General features: G+C 37.2%; 1 protein-coding gene across 1 annotated transcript in view; it reads right to left on the reverse strand.

The window, feature by feature from the left end:
- tnn (tenascin N) overlaps nucleotides 1-4,163 on the reverse strand; it is a 34,603-nt gene extending 30,440 nt beyond the window's left edge. The window contains exons 1-3 of the mRNA XM_037682223.1: nucleotides 3,965-4,163; nucleotides 3,566-3,766; nucleotides 2,951-3,325 (exon numbers count right to left, since the gene is read on the reverse strand). Of these exons, the coding sequence (XP_037538151.1) occupies nucleotides 2,951-3,325; nucleotides 3,566-3,766; nucleotides 3,965-4,163 (775 nt within the window). The remainder of the gene's footprint in view (nucleotides 1-2,950; nucleotides 3,326-3,565; nucleotides 3,767-3,964) is intronic.
- Nucleotides 4,164-21,114: the final 16,951 nt, after the last annotated feature.

Below are 21,114 nucleotides of genomic sequence, written 5' to 3' on the forward strand. Positions count from 1 at the left end.
AATGGATGGATGGATGGATGGATGGATGGATGGATGGATGGATGGATGGATGGATGGATGGATGGATGGATGGATGGATTGATATTATGGTATATTCCCTGTCTGTCTATTTGTTCGTCCATACTACTTTTTAATTCGATCTTTATTTATACAGGTTCGTCTCATTGAGCCTCGAGGACTCGTTTACAAGAGAGACTTGTTTTAAACAAAGAACACAGATGAGATACAGACAACCATAGACAATCATATACAAGCATATAAAATGAAATGTAAATAGAAGAAATTAATTAAAAACAAAACAAAAACAGCTACATTATAAAGTGAGATAAAATACAAAGTACTAACAAACAGGAACATGTCTGGGTTTTTTGGGGGGGTTTTGCCATGAACTTAACAGTTGTTTAAAATGTCTTAGAGATGTCAAAGTTGACAACTTCAGATATTTTTGCAAGCTGTTCCAAGTTACAGAAGTGGAGTAGGAGAAGGCCCTTTTGCCAAGTTCATCTGCACTGAGGGGACACTGCAAGTAATGATGTCTTGAGAGCGCACGCTGCAGCTGCACTCACGCAGTGACATGTAGGAGGAGATGTATGAAGGAAACAGACCAATAAGTGATTTAAAGGTGAAAATAACTGAAAAAAAATAACTGATGAAAATAATACTTCAAGGTCAATTGTTTCTTGCTTGTCTGAACCATAATTTCTAAACCGCTCAAGATAATTTAATGAAACAATACACATATGCATCATCACTAGATGGAGTGTTGTGTACACTTCATCACACGAGCTACATGGTCAAGATCACAAATCAAGGTGAAATGGTATACAAAGTTAATGCTCTTCTAGGTCATTGCTATAGAATGTTGTTTTGCTGTATATTAGTTTGTTGACGGGCATATAATTTGCCATATGCAGTTCTTTTCTTTCATATTCCAATGCACACCACATTTTGTAAATAGATGTGTTTTTGCAGACTGCTGTTGCACTTTTGATGCTTGTTATTACAACATGGTGTGACCTTGTTTCTTTTTTTCATGTCTTTTGTTGCACTTTGTATGTTGCTTCTGCAAAAAAGAGCTGCAGAGGGGTTATGTAAATGCATATGATTTATGAGTTTAACATGGTTTTGAATCATATTAAAAGTGTACCTGGAGAATTATTTACACATGTAAGATCACATTTGTAGCACGTCATTCCTATTCATTCTATCTTCAGAGGATTGTTGCGGTGAAGATATTTACTCTTTTTTCCAGACACTTATTTTAGAACAACTCTGAACATTACATGAAATCCTCAAACTCATCAATTAAATCTCTTTAGATAAAGCAACAGCCTATTGACAGCACTGTTTGTGTCTGATTTATGGGGAAAAGTATTTTTGACTATAACTGATTGATTATTATGAGTGTGCTGCTTAGTGGGGAAAACAGTTTGCCTGTGACCTCTCAGACTGATGAAGCCCTTCGGATGGAGGGTGAAATGTCTCAACAACAAAAAAAAGAAACTGTCCAGATGACCTGACTGAACATTGTTGGATTTTTACCTGGATTATTGACCATGAGCCTTGATGTCTTTTTGTTTATAGCTGTAACCTCTCTTGCACATATTCGTTGAGAAATGGACTAAAAGCACAACTAGTTCATAAACTAAATAAGACAAATTAAAAACAAAAATAAACAAGAAATACTGATATTCTTTTTTTTTTTTTTTTTATGTTTTATATATATTTATCTAATTTCATTTTAGTATGAGACATCTGACGATTAGTGGCATTATTCAAAACAGGGCTATTCAAAGTACGGCATTACTTTTTGGACTTTTAAGACTTTTAATCCCTTGTGTTTATTTATAATTAGAGTAAATGCATGGTGGGTGAGAAAGTTAAGTGCTCTCTGCAGACATTTGTTTAGCTCTGTGGGTGATGCTCCTGTTTGAGGGTTTCTGTTTAAATGGCATGTGAATCCATGGTACCCTTCACATCAGTCACTCATGATGAGCAGACAACAAACCTCTGTTTTTTTATTAGTGGGTGTCCATTGTGGGTCTGATGTCAGAGGAGACGTGTCCATGGAGTATTATTTCCATTCTTCTTCGGCGATGTATTGTCAGATGAAGGTACCTTCGACAGTTCATTTATTGGAATATTGAAGTAATTGTACTTATGTGTTGTTTAAACTAGCAGGTACTAGTAAGGTACTTTTTAATCACTTAGCTCTGTTTTCTTAGCCTGCATTATCAGGTGCTATAACCAAACGTCTTGCAGTCTTTCTCTGATCACAGCAGGCTGGAAAGGTTTCATCTCTATTCTCCCTCCCTCTTCTTTTTCCTCTGTGTGTTTGTAATGTGCTCCACTGTCTCTTCCAGAACACAGAGATGGATGTTTTATTACCTGATACAACTGTTTCTCACCTTTATTTTATTGCACGCATCATATCTCCCCTGAGCTTCTTTGAGCTAATCACCAGGTTGTTGTTTCCCCAGGTGGGCAGCACTTCATCTGCCTTGAAACTTGAGCCTAGAAACAAGTTCTACTCGGGTTTTTTCACTCATCCTCTGTCTCGCTGACCCTGCAAGATTGCCTTCACAATCGTTTCTCGCATACCTGCCAATACTCAGTGTGTATTGTTGTGGTGTAAACTCTATAATGATTGTTCTGATCATCAGAAAATGATCAGATCAGATATTTGCTTGCCTAAAACCATGCAATTTAAAAAAAGGTTTCATACAATGCAATAAATCTGTGCCATGATGCTGAAAGAATGTTATGCTTGTGATGTAAATATTAACACAGAAAATTCCCTGTAGACAATGTTTGACTATTAAATGTGAGTTTCTAAAGGGAACCATTCTTTTTAAATAAAACCACTCAAATCATATATTGCTACATTGAAAAATAAGTCAAAGCAGCCATAAAAATTCTGCAGATTTTGTGCTGAGTTTGAAAAGCTTACCTAATGAACAGTCTTCCCCATGAAAGCCTTCGTCACAGATGCACTGGCCATTCACACAATGCCCATTGTCAGCGCAGTCATTAGGGCACTTTGGGGTGTTGCAGCTCTCACCGGTGAAGTGAGGGAAGCATATACATTTTCCATCCACACACTGCCCCTTATCATTGCAATTGTTAGCACACGTCAGCTGGCTGCAGTCTTCTCCTGTGTAGCCATAATAACACACACATTTCCCTTCCACACACAGACCGTTGTTATTGCACTCATCAGGGCAGGAGGACACAGAGCAATCTGGGCCTTCCCATCCCAGGTTACAGAGGCAGCTGCAGGTCTCGTGCTGGTAAGTCCCGTGACCGCTACAGCTTGTATCCACACCTTGATAAAAAGAGGAGTAAAATGAATTACAGTTTGTAGCGGTTTGCAGGATTTTGGCTCAGTTCTTGCTGATCCTATACATGTTAGAAATGTATGTCCTTGCTCACATTTAATGCTTTTGTAAGAATGCAAAATATGCATTGCTTATTTCTCCCTCCTCCAACCCCATCTAGTGGTTTCTTCTACCTCCAGCCTAAACACTGATATCCTTGTATCGTAACTGTTGGTTGTACAGCCTACCTGCAGCGCCACCTCCTCCACAGCATCCCTGAGTGCACTGGGTCTTCAGATAGTTGACCTCTTCTTCCAGTCCATTAACTCTGTACAGAAGATTCTTGAAGCTTTCCGAGTCCTCACAATCACACTTAGGTGTCTGCAGCCTAATATTATGTTTGAAGATAATGTCATTTTCCCCATTTTTTGTGGTGTCTTTCTGAAGACCTATAAATATTAGATAAAACAAAATTTAGTCACAAAATCCAATTCATATCAGAAAGTAAAAACATTGTTAAAGTTCTATATCCTGCATCATTAAATATATTTAGGTAATTAAATACTTAAAATGCATTTTTCCTAAAATTATCCACATTTTTGTCAGCTGACTCTTTTTAATTTTGATTTATATCTTGTCTGAGTGACCTGTCTCATCCTGGCTTGGCAGATGTTCAAGTGTGCAACTGGATCTTCCTGGGACATCAATTTTGTAGACATGGCTGAAGGTGATCCCCTGCTGTGGGTTTGAAGGATCTGGCTGGCTGTCCTTGGAGCTCACACAGTGTGACACAGTACAGAGCAGGGTCAGTAGGGACAGGGCCATCCACAGAAGTTGGGTGGTCATTGCTGCAAATCAAGAGAAAAGCTTCTTCAAAATGTTGTAAAATGCTTGAAAGAGCTTTTAACTGCTTCTTTATTATGTACTTATGTGAAATGTTTCTTCTAATTGTTTATTACATTGCTGATGGTGTTTTTATGATTTTGTGCGTAATTTGCTATGCTTTATTAACGTAGGTATACCTGAAGGGAGGATTTTTATAAGCTCTATGTGCTTTTTGCCCTTTTCTATTTTTTTATGTTAATTATCTGTATTATTTTGTGTTTGGATTGTATTGTGCAAAAAAGAAAAAGAAAATAAAATCTTCCTGTCAGCTGAGTCGGGGGAATTTGGGGTTGGTCTGTACATAATCAATTCAATCTATCCATCCATCCATTATCTTCTGCTTATTCTGAAGTCGGGTCACGGAGGCAGCAGCTTGAGCAGGGAAGCCCAGACAGCTCGTTCCACAGCCACCTCTTCCAGCTCTTCTGTCTCAACAAACATAGACTCAGGGCACTATACAAAAACATTCACGTACACCCAGTGGTCCCCAAGCCCGGAGCCCCGGGAATCCCCCAACAGGGACAACCGCACCCTACCCCATTCCAGATCTGAGGCCATGGTCCTGAACTGGAAAAGGGTGGATTTCTCTCTTCAGGTTGAGGGTGAGGTTCTGCCTCAAGTGGAGAAGTTCAAGAATCTCAGGGTTTTATTCACGAGTGAGGGAAGAATGGAGCGTGAGATTGACAGATGAATTGGTGGAGCATCTGCATTATTGTGGACTTTGTGCCATTCCATTGTGGTGAAGAGGGAGCTGAGATGTAAGGCAAAGCTCTTTGTTTACCTATCTGTCTATGTTCCTTCTCTCACCTATGGCCATAAACTCTGGTAAGGATGCTCCCTGGGTGCCTCCCTAAGGAGGTGCTTCAGGCATGTCTGACTGGAGATCCTGGGGAAGACCCAGTACACGCTGGAGAGACAAGTCTCTTGGGGGAATGCCTTGGAGTCCTCCCAGAAGAGCTGGAAGAGATGGCTGTGGAAAGAGATGTCTGGGCCTCCCTGCTCAAGCTGCTGCCTCCGTGACCCGACTTCAGAACAAGAGTAATGGATGGATGGCTGGATGGATGGATGGATGGATGGACGGACGGACGGACGGATGGATGGAAGTCTTGTGATTGAATACTGATGGATCCTTTCTGAGATAACTTGTAGCTGTTGCTGTTATAGCATGTTGGTGTTGCTGTTGTAGCATGAAATTAAAATAAGTTAGTTTTGTGTCAAAATGTCATTTAGTGTTCCAACAATTGTATCATCATTGCACTTTTATTTTATAACTACTAGATATTCAATAAAATATCAACTTTTTAGTGGCACTACCTGTGCAGTTATAGAGGATTTTGGCCTTTTTACTTTATGTCTGTCACCTGGTTTGTTAGTGTCCAGACTATATTATATCCTCTTTGTTCATCACACATTGGCCAAAATCATTTACATTTAAGAATGACACACACCTTGAATGATTAAAGAACAATCCTATAGTAGTTTATAGCTATTGTATGGTAGAAGTTCCTTATTAACCCTGCCTTTTCCAACCTAATCTGAAGAAACCAATGACAAAGGATGAATAATCCTCTTACTGCTGCCTGAAATATATATGAACTTTGACTGGAGATATTTCATTTAATTTTTTTAGTACTAGAGTGTGCATTTTTACATTCAAAGATTATATTGGCATAAACTACAGAATCTGAAACAAACCCTTGAAACTGTAGATTTTTCTCACATTGAAATGTACTTCAGTCTCAGAGTTCACAGAGAATCCTTTTTGAACCCTCAGTGTTCCACAAAGACGTGAGAGCAGAAATATGGTGCAGACGTTTCAGGAGTTACAATATATTCAATGAGGGCCACTGCTGTGTATTTAATCTCAAGAAATTTGAACCATTATGTCACTGTCAGTGTGTGTTTGTGTGCGTGTCAGTGCTCCTATTCCACATTAAACAGCAGTAAAATGTGATCCGTCATCACTTTGGTGGAGATCTTTTGGCCCTAAACTGAGAACTGTGCTCACTCAGGCGTTTCACAGCTGCAGAAAGAGCAGAAACTCGTCTGCAGAGATGATGTCATTGTGTCTGATCATAGTGATGTAATGTTAACTTAAAACCTTGTAGTGGCCTCCACAAGAAGCTAAATTATATGCTTTTAAAATAGTGTGCCATTTTTACCCTTCAGATGATTTGAGGGGCTCTGGTTTAATTTTAACATATTGGTAAAAAGGTACTAATAGTTGAAATGGGAGCTCCAACTTAGTTGAGCTTGGTGGGACCATGGAAAACAACTTATAGTTTAAAGGAAAGATAAGCATAGGATAAAAAAGTTTATATTTTTATATATATATATATTTATGTATATTATAGATATTTTTATATAACCACTTCACTGTTGCATGTTTCACAAATGTTTATAACTCTGAAATGATAATTCAGTCCCCGGTGTTTCTCACCATCACTGAGGCGCTGACATCCCAGTTCAACTCTGTCTGCTTAAAGACTCTGGATCATGTCGCTCCTGTTAAAACTAAAAAATCAAAACTCAGAGCAGAACCTTGGCTGAATGACGTCACCAAGGCCGTTAGGCAGCAGTGCAGGAGGGCGGAGTGCAAATGGAGGAAAGACAGGCTGCAGGTCTCTTTTCAAATACTTAAAGAGAGTTGGCGTTGTTATCAGAAAGCAGTAAAAGCTGCTAAATCCAAATACTTCTCTGATATCATTACCTCAAACTCTCACAACCCACGTGTCCTCTTTTCTACCCTAAACTCTGTTCTCCACCTCACTGAACCATCACCTCTGGAAGCCTCGACTGAGCTGTGCGACAACTTCCTACATTTCTTTTTGGAAAAAATTGCGACCACCTGGGCTCTCATTTCCCCTCCAACTCATGACCCATCCATCCCACCTCCATCTGTAGCTCTATTTGATCATTTTGAACCCATCACTTTATCTTCTCTAGAGCAGGTCATGTGCAGCTTGAAACCTTCTGGTTCCCCCTTTGATGTGGTCCCCCCTCGACTACTAAAGGAGGTTTTTCCTACTCTAGGTCCGTCCATTCTTGCTATTGTAAATAGCTGTTTATCCACTGGCATGGTGCCAAAAACCTTTAAACATGCAGCTGTCCAGCCTCTCCTGACAAAATCAAACCTTGACCCCCTCAGTCGTATCCAACTTCCGGCCTGTCTCCAGACTCCCATTTGTTTCTAAACTACTGGAGAAAACAGTTGAGTCCCAGTTGAAGTGCTTCCTGGAGGATCACGCCATCTTAGAGCTATTCCAATCTGGCTTTAAACATCTCCATAGTACTGAAACTGCCCTACTGAAGGTTTTTAATGACATTTTCTTATCCACAGATACTGGTGATTCTGTGCTGCTTGTACTATTGGACCTTACAGTTGATTTTGACACTATCGACCATGAGATCCTCATTGCTAGGTTGGAGCAGTGGATGGGCGTCACAGGATCAGCCCTCAATTGGTTCAGATCCTACCTCATTGACAGATCCTTTTGTGTCTCCATCAAGGATTTTAGTTCTGCAGCGGCAGAGCTTAAATGGGGTGTTCCGCAGGGGTCCATCCTGGGTCCCCTCCTATTCTCTTTATACCTGCTGCCACTTGGTGCTATTTTCCGGAAACACAACATACCCTTTCACTTCTACGCTCTGTCAAATTTACTTCCCCCAAGACACAATGGTACATGCTCTATTCAATCTCTGCTCGACTGCCTGGCTGACATCAGAGACTGGATGGCTTTAAATTTCTTAAGTGTCAATGAAAAGAAGTCTGAAGTCATGTTGTTCCCTCCCAACGACACGATCACAAACCACTGCATAGACATTTCCGCTCTAAGCCTGTCAGAAAAACAAAGAGTCACTAATCTGGGCGTGATAATGGACCCTTCCCTGAAACTTAACAATCATGTAAACATGATTGTTAAATCATGTTTTTTCCAACTGAGACAGCTGTCTAAACTGAAACCCATATTATCCAAAAATAACCTGGAAACAGTAATACACACATTCATTACATCTAGGCTTGATTACTGCAATTCACTCCTGTTTGGTATCAGACCTCCATTGCATGACTACAACTGGTCCAGAAAGCAGCAGCCCGATTTTTTAACCAGTACAGGCAAAAGAGAGCACATTACTCCAGTTTTGGCCTCACTGCACTGACTACCGGTTCACCCTCGAATCCAGTTCAAAATACTCCTGTATGTCTACAAATCGCTGAACAGTCTCCCCCCCCATCTCTCTGATTTGCTACAGCCATATGTCCCACCACGTTCCCTGAGGTCTGCGGACCAGTTGCTCCTCACAGTTCCAGGAACCTGTCTTAAGCACAGAGATGACAGGGCCTTCTCTGTAGCAGGACCAAGACTTTGGAACGAGTTACCCCTGCTTGTCAGACAGACCCCCTCCCTCTCGGTTTTCAACACACCTTTAAAAACCCATTACTATTCAGTAGCTTTCAACACCAGATGATCTGTGCTTTGAACCTGTTTGCTTCACGCAGGTTAGTCGTCATATTTATTATCTGCATCTTTTTTATGTCTATATTCTGATTTACTTAATTTTGTATATTGCTTTGTGTGTTGCCTGTTTTTCTGTCTGTACAGCACTTTGGTTGGCCTTGTCGCTGTTTTAAGTGCTCTATGAATAAAATGGTATGGTATGGTATGGAATGGTATGGTATATTTTATTAAATATCTAGTAGTTGATAAAACTAAAAAAAGTAATATTTTGTGAAAAATGCAGCGAAATGTTAAACATTTCTGGTGAAATTAGTAACAGTTATCACAAAGATGGAAAAAAAAACTTAACTTCTCTCTTTTAATTTTAATAATTATGCAAGACTTTGTTGTTAGTTTCCCAGATAGTGCCTAACACAACTGAGAAAAGCATACACATATTAAATTTGATGCTTTTCTTGAACCTTAAGGCTTCTCTGTAAATATGACAATGTTTAACTTCAGTTGTGGAAATTATGTAAGTATAAATAGTATGTAGTTAGTACACAGTGAACATTACTGGCTCTGGAGAGACCATGGATCGACCCAGTTGGTCAAAAGAGGTGTTATCCAAAGGGGAGAATCTACACAGCCATTCAGACACAATTATGTTTAAATTTGAAACCCCTAGCAGAATCTATGATGCTGTTCTTTCAAATCTAAATCAGCTGGGTCAGAGGGTAGACCAGTAAAGGTGTTAAACCTAAATAATGACTCTCCAAGTGAAGCTATGGAGCGAACAAATTTACAGTATCTCCCACAAACCCCAGCTTCAAAAAGCTCGAGCTCATCAGCCATCAAATACTAAAACATCTGCAAAAGTTACAAATGCACAGAGAGAAAAAAGATCCCAAATAATTTCATGATTTAACTGAGACATATTGTTGGCCAGATTACTAAAATGTCAACAAGTAGACCTGAATCCTACCAATCATTTATTCATCATTGTGATTCTGGTCACATTTGCCGAAGAGATTAAAACAAGAGATCAGAATATATTATCATCTACTTTTACCACAGTAAGATACAAATTATTTTCAGCTAAGTAAATGTTGAAAAAATTGCATTTAACTTAAAAGGCTTTATGATTTGAAATACTGTTTTTTTTTTTTTTAATGTGTAAATTATGGGGTAACATATCTATTAACACAACTTGTTTCCCACAGGTCTAAACCCAACACTCAACCTTTTTTAGATCACCTTCATTGTTTATCTAAGCACTGCTGGTCAAAAACTTGAGGTCAGAAGCTGGAAGCTGTGCACACAATCCAAGCTTTAACATATGGTGAATGGTTTATTCCAACTTTGGGGGTGGTCGAAGCTACTTCACAAGTAGGTTCTTTAGTATTGGCAAACATTTTAAAAATATACCTCAGAAATTATCTTGTGACAAATTAGGTGCTGAAAAAAATGAAGGAGCAAGGAAAACAGAAAATGACCCAAAAGTTAAGAAAAATGAAGTGAGTAGTATTTAGTGAATTTGTTACAGACGACTGGTGGAATGCCTCCGTTTAAATCTGTCTGCCACATTATAGACAGGATGTTCTAGTCACGGCACTGAGTTCTTGCATACAGAGAGGTTCAACATTTAACTTCCTGACGTTGTTAACGTCCTATTTGTTTTCTGACTCTTTTTTTTTTGTTGTTGTCTTATTTCGCTTGAAGGATATAACACATTGACTTACTACTAAAAATGGCTGCTGACTGAGAATGCCCTGCGGTGGGACATATGGGAGAGAGGAAACTTAAGAGCACTGAGAGATTTGGAGCACTTAGAGCTGTCCAGATGGATTGACCGATCTAAAGTATGTTTGAATGGTACAAATTTAGTTGGCAAGATTGATGATGAGTGACTAGAGAAAGAGAAATAAAGGTATTTGTTGACAAATAAACAATGAATAATATGCAAAGTAAGGTTGAATATGTGGTTAAAATGCAAACAGTTGTGTACAAAAATATGCAAACTTTTATGACATTAAACATTGTTAGGTTCGCCAGGCCACATTGAGACAGATGATCATTCACACTTGGGACAATTTAATTACCAATCAGCCTAACATGCATGTTTTGGGTCTGCAAGAAGAAACTGGAGTAAACCCAAGCATGCATGGAGAGAACATGCAAACTCTACCCAGAAAGATCCCCGGCCGGGATTTGATCCGGCGACCTTCTCACTGAGAGGCTGCAGCTCTACCTACAGCACCACTGTGCCACTAAGTATTCTAGATAGATAAATAGATGTTTTATTAACCCCGGGGGAAAGTTTGAGTTATCCAGTAGTACATTCTAATTATACAAAACACACACACACACATATGAAATAATCAAAAAAGAAGCAGAATTCAAAAATTTGGAAAAACACAATATGCACATGCACAAGGTGGTAGAGAGTACTACATTCACAATTAACCTGTATATATGTATGCATACATACACATATAAGCATACATTCATGTATATACATATGCATATGTACATGTATGTATATGTACAAACCGTACACATAAATACGTGTCCTGGGTATCGCAGATTTATAAGGCTCTATTTTTACTGTACGGGGAGGAGTTGAACAGGCTGATGGTTTGAGGGACAAAGGTATAAAATGTATTCTATGTATTAAACATGGTAGTAGTGTTATCTAAGGTTGTATCTTTTTTTTTTTGCTAAATGAGTCAGGACTACTTACCATTACTGGTGAAATAATTAATTATAATATAACTATAATTAATTATACAAGTGAATCCTAAAGGAAAACTTCGAGACATCTGTCTGTAAACAAAATATCATTAGGAAGTGATTTGCAGCTGCACATTAACGATCACGTTGCAAAAAAGTTTTTAAAAAAAAAGTTTTACAACACCTTTTGGTAAAAATTACCAACATTTATTGAATGTGTCCAAGCTGCTGTTTAATATGCCAATGACAATAAAGAACCTTTTGAACCCTTCTTTGCTCTCGTTCTCCAAAACGTTCACAGCTGGAACACAAAGCAGCCCCATTTACCTCAGTTTCAGGTAAAATCCAAAATGTCTAAAAAAGCAGATAAAAGCCCTCGCTGGCAATAACATTCTTATCTTAAATTATTGTCATGTCAATAGGTCTGTAAATGTTTATTAACAGCCTGTAATATGTGATCAGCTGTGCACTAAAGTTCATTTTATTGTGTACTGTATGTGAAACACATTTACATCTCAGAAATGTCGGAAGGAAACTTCACAAAGTGACCTCAGTAACCTAGAGAGAAAATTATCCAGAACGAAGCATGCTGATAAACTTAGTGGGTTTTGAGAAATGTGTACTTCTGACAATATCCTTGAGAGTTCTAGCTGGAGCAACCTTAAAGAATAAAATGAGGGCAAAAAGAAATACAGGTTTTTTTTCTGAATACAGACTCAGAAAGCTGAACGCTACAGAAGAAGACTTTATGTACATTTGGTTCATCCTTTCCAGAGAGCAATTATACTTCAGACAAAAGACTGACTGTTTCACCACATTTCAACTAAGGACAAATTTGAAACCAACGAGGCTTGAGGACACTTTTCCTTTCCTTTCCTTAATATCTTTAAGTGGAACTTTCATGTTGCAGCTAATCTAATCATCTATTGTTCATCTGGATCATTAGCCTAAACTCTTGAATGTCTCCAGTTTGTCTTTGATGCTTTTCAATCCTATTTAGCTCAACTTTAATTAAATGAAGACAAAACTAATTCATGAGATTCTGAAATGACAAGAAGTTTTCTGAACTTTCCAAAATCAAAACCATTTTGAGGGCTGAAAATATATATTTTTTTAATTTAACTTTTGTTCATACAGGTAGTATCATTGAGTCATGAGGACTCATTTTCAAGAGGGACCTGTTTTACAATAAATAACAATATACAATGATAAAAGCAATTTAAAAAATAGTATTATAAAAAACAATAAAATCAATGTGCCATATAAAACAAGGTAAAATGGTAAAAAAAAAAAAATGCTTAGATTTGTCCAATGACCTTATAAAATGTTTAAAATCCCTTAAAGAAATCAAAGTGGACAGATTCAAATCTTGTTGCCAGATGTTCCAGGTTACAGGAGCAGAGTAAGAAAAGGACTTAACGTTATAAGAATTTAGGCGTTATTAGCGATCAACACTTATAACTTGAAATTCTCAATGAAAGACTTTTCTCTGAGCCTAAATATAAGTGTTTATTTTGAGGAATAAATGTTTTTTCCCATTTCAGGTGAAATGACATTTGATTGCTGCTTTACTGGATTATGATATGTGTTTATGAATGCACCAGCCAGAACCTCAAGAAGTTTTATATATTACCAGTGTGCTTTCTATTTTTTTCTGTAGGATGTGGGAATCTGTGCTCAGACTTTCCCAATAGTTAGTTTTATATACAACTTTTTATTTGTGCTGTGACCTTAAATATCACAACCAGCTTACAGTGACCTACAAGCTCATGATGCATTACAAATATCTGTTAGAAGTACAAAAAAAAAAAAAAGTTTTATGCTTTTCCTGTTTCCTGGAAATTCAAATTGACTTGAAAGTGTCAGAACTGGTTACCATGTGGCACTTAAAATCATTTTTAAATGAGAGAAAGAGAATAGATCTCCAATTCAGTATAACTGCATGTTGCGTTGTTGCTGCTCTGGTTGTAGAACATGGTTTGATTTTTTTTACTCTTAACTGTAGAATATCATATGATTACCTTTATGTCAGATGTTGATTGCATGTTTTACTGTATTCTTTGCCAGACTTTTATTGAAAAGAATATTTAATCTCAATGAGGCTTTAACCTGCTAAAAAAAAGAACATGTAAGTTTATGTCTACCTTCCACTACACGGACCATCAAAAGACCTTGAGTGGGACTTTCATTTAAAACTTTTGGGGCTGTTTCCTTCAGAGGGGTTTTCAGATTAAAACATAATAATTAAACACCCCAAAGGCTCTGGGTTTTCAGTTTCCATGTTATTTTTACTAAGTGGTAGTAAATCCACTTCATAAGATGAGTTTTGATGTAAAGTAGTGTTACATTAGATCATCTGGAAGTTGTTTTTTTCTAGGAAATCCACTCACAGTTGCGTGTCCGTCCTGCACTGTGTCCTTTTTTCTTTCTCTTTTCCTCCTTTCTAGGATTTTGCACAGCTGAGGTTCCACATCTGTTGCTCATTTTGTGAGGGCTTCTGTGTATTCCCTGAGCCAGTACAGTAGCTTTAAATCGTAAATCTACCGGATCAACTGCCCTCTGAGAACAATCATTGTCCCGAAGTTATAGTAAATAATTAAGGTATCATCATTAAAAAAAGTGCTGACTGAGTTGTTGACAAAAAAACAGGGAATTATCCTGAACACAGTGGAGCTAACTGAAATGACTGATAGTTTCCTCAAGATTTTACTGAGGTCCAGACTGGTGCGAAAAGAAAATAATTATTTTGATGTAATACTGTTTGTAGAGTTATAAATAAGCAAATGATTTAACTCGTAAAATTATGGTTTTATGATAATATAACCAATATCATGCAACACAGTCATATATTTACTTGTTTATTTATTTTCTTTCTATAAAATACTGTCACATTCACATATGTTCATACAGCAAATCAAAGTCCATTTTATTTTTTCAGGACTTCTAGGATCTTCTCAAGAAAACAGCGCTGCCATTCAAATTCTAAATCCAGAAACTTGAAACTTAAACTTTGGACGACACAAAGATGTGCACGGCTTGATTCACTCTTTTTAAATGTAAAATGAGGTGAAATCGGGAAAACTTCTATAAAGATAAACTGAAGAGTTTTTTTCTGTTAAAGACAGGTAACAAAAATAAAAGAAAAACAGTGAAGAAGGAATGGAGAATAAACTAAATGTCTATAAAAAGTATGTCAAACCTTACAAAGAAAATTACAAAATTGTTACACAATTTTTATTGAATTAATGATTTACAATATGTTAAAATAGACTAATACAAATTAAGCTAAATATTTGCAGTTATTGGGACAAAAGGTGTTAAAATGGTAATTGGTCTTACCCGTGATAGTTTTTAGGTTTCTTATCCTTTAACTTCTTCTTCTTCTTGTGTCCTCTCTCTGAAAGCCAGAATATCAGTCCCTAAACGTCCCTCTGCCACCTGCTGACAGTCCAGAGCTGATGATTCAGAGACACAACCACTGACTTTTGCTCTCTCTCCTTCAGATGGACAAATCTCCCCAAACGTCTGTAGGCCAATGGGTGTTCAGACTGGGAGTGACTCTATTCCTCTCCTGTGATTGAATGAAGAGAGTAGAAATGACTTGTTTTTATTTTTTGTTAATAATCTCTTTTTACCTGAATAGTTTTTCCATCTCAATTGTTTTGTCTTGGACTTTTCACAACTGCTGTTTGTATTTCTTGTGAGTGGATTAAATGGGCCACAGAGGAGTAGGTATGTCTGACTGAAAACTTGTTTTGAAATCAAAACCAGCTCGAGCATTCAGTCAAAAGTACAAAAAAAAATACTTGAGACCAAAAAAAAAAGAGCACAAGTGTGATTTTTTTTTTTCTTGATGTGCAGCTTCTTGAGATTGATGGTAATTATTACTTGAGTACATGACTGCACTGATGAACACCAGAGGTTTAACATTTTTAAAAATCTTGATTGAGCATTTATTTCTCTTCAAAGTGTGTGCCCCATTATTTTAATAAAAGTACCACTGAATGTTCTGTGGAAAAAAATCTGGCCCCTTACTACCATACTTCAAAACATGCAGTGGACAAATATTTATTTTCTGATGGATTCCTTAAGAGAATGAAAGTAAAACCTTGGGGCGTGAAATTCACGCATTTCATGTAAAAATCAGTTCAAAGGCCCAAAGATTTGAGGCAGATTCCAGCGGGAGCAGTGGAGGAAAGTGGAGCTGAAACATGTGCAGTGATTGCACAGACCACAGCTTTATCATCAGATATTTGACCAATCACAAGCTTTGCTTCATTACACATGATTCATTCAATATCTGAGAAGATCAACAAAGTCCATGCTCAATAATCCAGATATACAATCCAACATTTTTCAGTCAGGTCATCTGGACATTTTCTTTTTTGTGCGGAAACGTTTCACCTTCCATCCGGAAGGCTTCATCAGTCAAGGAAACACACAACACAAAACTGATTCTTCCCCCAACAGCTTACTCCAAAGTGGAACAAACCAGTTATGTTGGTGCTAAGATGGTCACTTTGGCACGCCCCTTCCTTTGGTGCCAGCCCTCTTCCTCGTCGACAGTCATGTCAAACTGGTTCAAAACCAACCATGTCCATGCTGAATAATCCAGGTATACGATCCAACAATTTTCAGTCAGGTCATCTGGACGGGGTCATCTGAGGAGATGTTTGAATTTCATTGTTGCAACTGCATTGCACGTTTGATTGCATTTTGTTTTTATTTATTTAAACATTGTCCCAACTTTTTGGGAATGCGAGTTTTACAAAAAAGTGTTCTCTGTGCAGAAATACTTTTCTTCAGTCTTGCAACTGCAGGTGTCTCCAGCCCTACATTTTGCATTTGATAAACGCTGTTTTTATTTCATCTTCATAAATCTGTCAACTCTTTCTGGTAAAAACATCTTTAGTTACACCAAACATGAAGAGCATTAAAAATGTCCAGATGGCACATTAAGATCTATTTGAACACTTTGTTGTGGCAACATGCTGCGTGGGAGCTGATGACATTCGCAGTGCTTCATGGGACAATGAAAAATGATGCCATGCATGTCTCTCCATAGTTTCAACAAAATGTAACTGTTCTCTGTTGGACGTGTTGGCTTCCTCCCGTACTGCGAGATGCGCCCCTCACAGATGTAACACAGCAGGGGGAGTTTTATACGATGTTTTCTTTAAAGTGATGCATGTTGGGTCTTTGAGGGGTGGTGGTGGTGGAGGTGGGACGGGGAGTGGGTGCTTGTCTTGGAAACGTTATTAAAAATACCCACACACACACCTTTAAATTACTTTTTCCGTTCAAACCTGCCCTTATTTGGCAGCTTTTTTACATGAACATGTAAAGTATGGCCTGCAGAAAGGTCAGTCCTGGTGTTGGAGACATCCTGGATTTGGTGTGCAGACAACAAGCAGCTTCTGATTAAACTTACTGCTTCTTGTATTTCAGTCTTTGATCAGTATACACAGTATATCAATACATGATCACTAAAGAATCTGCAAATTCCTTTTAAATCTGAGCTTCAGGACTGAGAAAACTTGCAAATAAGAAAGTACTTAGTTGTTGTTGTTTTTTTTAACATGACTCTGAATTACTGTACATTTAATGACAGTTTGTTGTTATAACTCTTCTCTATTTGTCTTTTGTTGATGATGGTGGGAAGTCCTGCCTGTTGTTTTTAATTTAAGTTAGAACCTGGTTAACGAGACTGTTTGTGGTTTGGATTTTTCTCATGCTCTTGAAAATATGGCAGGAAAAATATAAGCTTCTTTAAAAAAATTGTTAATCTTAAGACGCTTTCTTATTTTAATTAATTAATTAATCATTTTAATTTGTTTAATTAAGTTTTTGTTTACAATGCAACATTTCTAACCTTTTATATTTTTAATTTAAGTAAATATTAAAGCCCTTTGAACTACAATAAATGGAACACTGACCAACATATTTAATGGCACTCGACAAAATGCAATGTTTGTTACTGGTCTTAATGGTGACTGAATGTTGTTTTTATGACTTTTAATGTTGTGTTTTTATGATGTAAAGCACATGGAACTGCCTTGCTGCTGAAATGTGCTATACAAATTAACTCAACTGATTGACTGATCCTAGAAAATAAAGCTGTTTGTGTGTTTTTGTTTTCTCATCCTGGTTATCTGAGAGAAATAGACCCAGATTTTAATAACTTTATTGCACATCTTTCACAGCTGACGACAAAGATGTAAAGATCTTTAAAAATCTTTAGAAACATATTTATTATCTTCATGTTTTTCTGTGAAGGAGAGAGCAACTTCAAAAGTTACAATAAAATAAAAATTTTAAACACAAAGAGATATTTTATCAAAGTATGAAGGATTTTAGTTTCAATTTTTCAAGTTCAGCTCGTGTCTTTTTGTTGTTATCTTTCAGCTGCACTCCCTCTGCGGGGCAGACATACTTGCACTCACTGATGAGAAATTTGGAAATTGTATTACATCAGATTTACTTCCTGACACAAGCTGGGCTTGAACCTGTAGCCTCTGGATTGTGAGACTGTGGCTCAGACCACTGAGCTACCACACCCTCAATTGCTTTGTCAAAATACTAAATTTGATTAAACTAATAACAATATGTATGAATTTGAAGCTATTGTGGAACCATCTTCCAATGTATGTCCATCAGGCTGACACGTTGTCGTTTTAAGATTAGGCTTAAGTCTTTCCTTTATGAAAAATCCTATAGTTAGAGTTGGCTTGGTTTGCTCAGCTACCCCTTAGTTAGGCTGCTTAGACTACTGGAAGAGTCCTGAGATGACTTTTGTTGTGACTTGGCACTATATAAATCAAGTGAATTGAACTGAATTGAATCTCAGTTTAGAAAATAAGACATTTAGTCAGTTTTTTTTTGTAAATATTGCAAAAATCAAAAGCTGAAAAAGAGCAATATTTTCCACAATGTTGCATCAATTATTTTTGCAACATTGCAGCCTTTTAAATACAGTCACATAATATCAGCACACAAAAAAAAACATAACTACCCGTTAGACTTAACTGCAGCTGTTTCCATACAGAGCCAGCTCAGTGTGCACCAGTATGTAATCAAACAGCCCGAGTTGCAAAGCTGAGTGACAACTCTTACAACAAACTACTTCAAGCATGAATTATGAACCTGAAAAAAATAATTTAGGTGAAACTTTTAGTATGCATATTGAATCTGGACATAGAAGGGATATTTCATGTCCTAAATCACAACAAGGCCCAAAATTATGTTAAATGTTAGATATTTTCATGCGAGGATAATCCTGCAGCAGTAACAAACGTGTATAAGAGGAGAAGTAATCTTGTCATAAGCATATTTATTAAATACACGTTTGGCAACTTTTTCCACTCAAGTGTCTAAAATTAAAAAAATATCTGTGTTGTGTGCTGAAAATTTAGCAACGTCATGATAATGTTTAGTCTATAGATCAGATTGTCTGAGGCCACTGACTGCATTTGTGTAAATATATTTGGTAACCATGAGACATTTATAACTGCTGCATGTATATGTCGGCTTAAACACACCCTTTAAGAAATATAAACACAAACCCTCACTGGTTTCAAGAATAAACATGTGAAAAGACCATTAATTCTCCTCTTTGAAGATTATAGTATATTTAATCATATGAAGGTTTACTGGAAACATCCCTGATTGGGTGTTTCCTTGTGAATCTGGAAAATTTTGTTTAAAAAAAGTCAGATTGGTTTTACACATTGAAGGCCTGTGAGCAAAACAGGTTTTTTTTTAATCAATCCTGTAGAAATCTTGTGTAAAAAGTGAAAAAGCCTGCCAAAAACTGCCACTCTTCTATCATTTTAGTAAAAGGAAAACATATTCCTTCATTTTCAAGCACAATGTTTTCTGTTTGCACAGAAATGAAAAGATCCTATCAGAGGAAGCAGAACCAGTTGTGTCATGCTTTGTATGTTTACAGCTGTCAAAAAGTCGGAGAGGCTGTTTTGAGTTTGCTTTCAGTGTAAAATGAACCTGTGTATCTTTGGTGGGAAACATCAGATTAGAGGACGCTGCGGAGATAAACTTGTGTGATTTAAGTGAAAACAAATTATTGCCATGTGAAGGAACAGTCAAATGTGTTCAATTTATTTCTCCTGCATGCAGATTTCTGTGACTGTGACCACATTGTGTACAAGAGATAAACCTTTGGGCACACGTTTGTATACGATCAAATATGATGATTGTACATTATATGATGCACTTTCTCAATCTGCCGTTAGCGTAGTGCAGCTAATGCTCCTTGTTAAAGACAAAATGATACAAACATTTGTGGAGTAATGTTGGTTTACAGCAGGATTATCCACAAATGTTGGCTCTCGGGTTAAAAAAAGCTTTAAAGACTTCTGTTTATGCGATAAAATGCAGTTCAACAACTCTGACAACATATGGCAAGGGTCAGGATTTAAATGGTGTTAGCTGTATGGTGTGCTGGTTTACACATATTTAAAAAACTGGATTTTATTCTTTGAGACTTGTTGGCAATCAAGAGAAGAAGAGTGAACAAATAAACAAAAATCCACACTATAAATTAGTGTACTTCACTTATTCACATGGTATAAGTTAACATAGTGGTGAAATGCTTTATAAAGATAAAAATGAAAGTGGATTATGTGTGATAAATTTATACTTTACCCTAAACAAATATACACTTTTAGAGTATGATTTTCTTTTAGGAAGAACCAAACAAATGGTTTTAATATGTTAGCCCCAATGTTTGCAACAAACAGGCTTTACCCCTAAACACTGATGAGAATACAGGACTGAAATACATACAGCACAATTCCAAAGACAGCAATGTTTGGAAAAATACGATTAAAAAAACTGACAAAACATGAGAACCAAGAAAAGGAAAAATAACTTACTGGTACTGTTGTTCTTTTGAGAACATTTACTTTTTTCATCTCGTGTATTTCTTACTGCTTAACATTATAACCCTATATATGTATACACTTACTGTATTATGTTTTGCCATATTGTGTTTAATTGTATTTTGTGTCTTCATTGCTCTATTTACTGTATTTCCCTGTTTTTTTCTTATCACTTATCTTGTTGCTGCTCTAGGATGTGAATTTACTCAGGCGGCGAGGTCACAAAGGACCCCAGGGTAACTTCTAATGAACTGAACGTCTCTCTCACATTGGCTAATGTTAATGTTCATGAGTCCACCATCAGCAGAACACTGAACAACAATGGTGTGCGTGGCAGAGTTACAAGGAGGAATCCACTGCTCTCCAAAAAGAACATGGCTGCTCATCTGCAAATTGCAAAAGATAACAAGGACAAGTCAGAAGACTGCTGGAAGAATATTTAGTGAACGGATGAGACCAAAATAGAACTTTTGGTTTAAATGAAAAGAGTTGTGTTTGGAGAAAGGACAACAGCATTCCTGCATAAGAACCTTATCCCATCTGTGAAACATGGAGGTAGTAGTATCATGGTTTGGGTCTGTTGTGCTGCATCTGGGTCAGGACGGCTTTACCATCATTGATGGAACAATGAATTCTGTATTATATCAGAGAATTCTAAAGGAAACTGTCGGGACATTAGTACATGAACTGAATCTGAAGATAAGGTGGGTCATGCACCAAAACAATGACCCTAAGCACTTAAGTTGTTCTACCAAAGAATGGTTCAAGAAGAATAAAGTTCATGTTTTGGAATGGCCAAGTCAAAGTTCTGACCTTAATCCAATCAAAATGGACTTGAAGCAA

The sequence above is a fragment of the Nematolebias whitei genome, chromosome 9, assembly GCF_014905685.2.
Source record: "Nematolebias whitei isolate Nwh7 chromosome 9, NemWhi1, whole genome shotgun sequence".
In the NCBI taxonomy this organism is placed as follows: domain Eukaryota; kingdom Metazoa; phylum Chordata; class Actinopteri; order Cyprinodontiformes; family Rivulidae; genus Nematolebias; species Nematolebias whitei.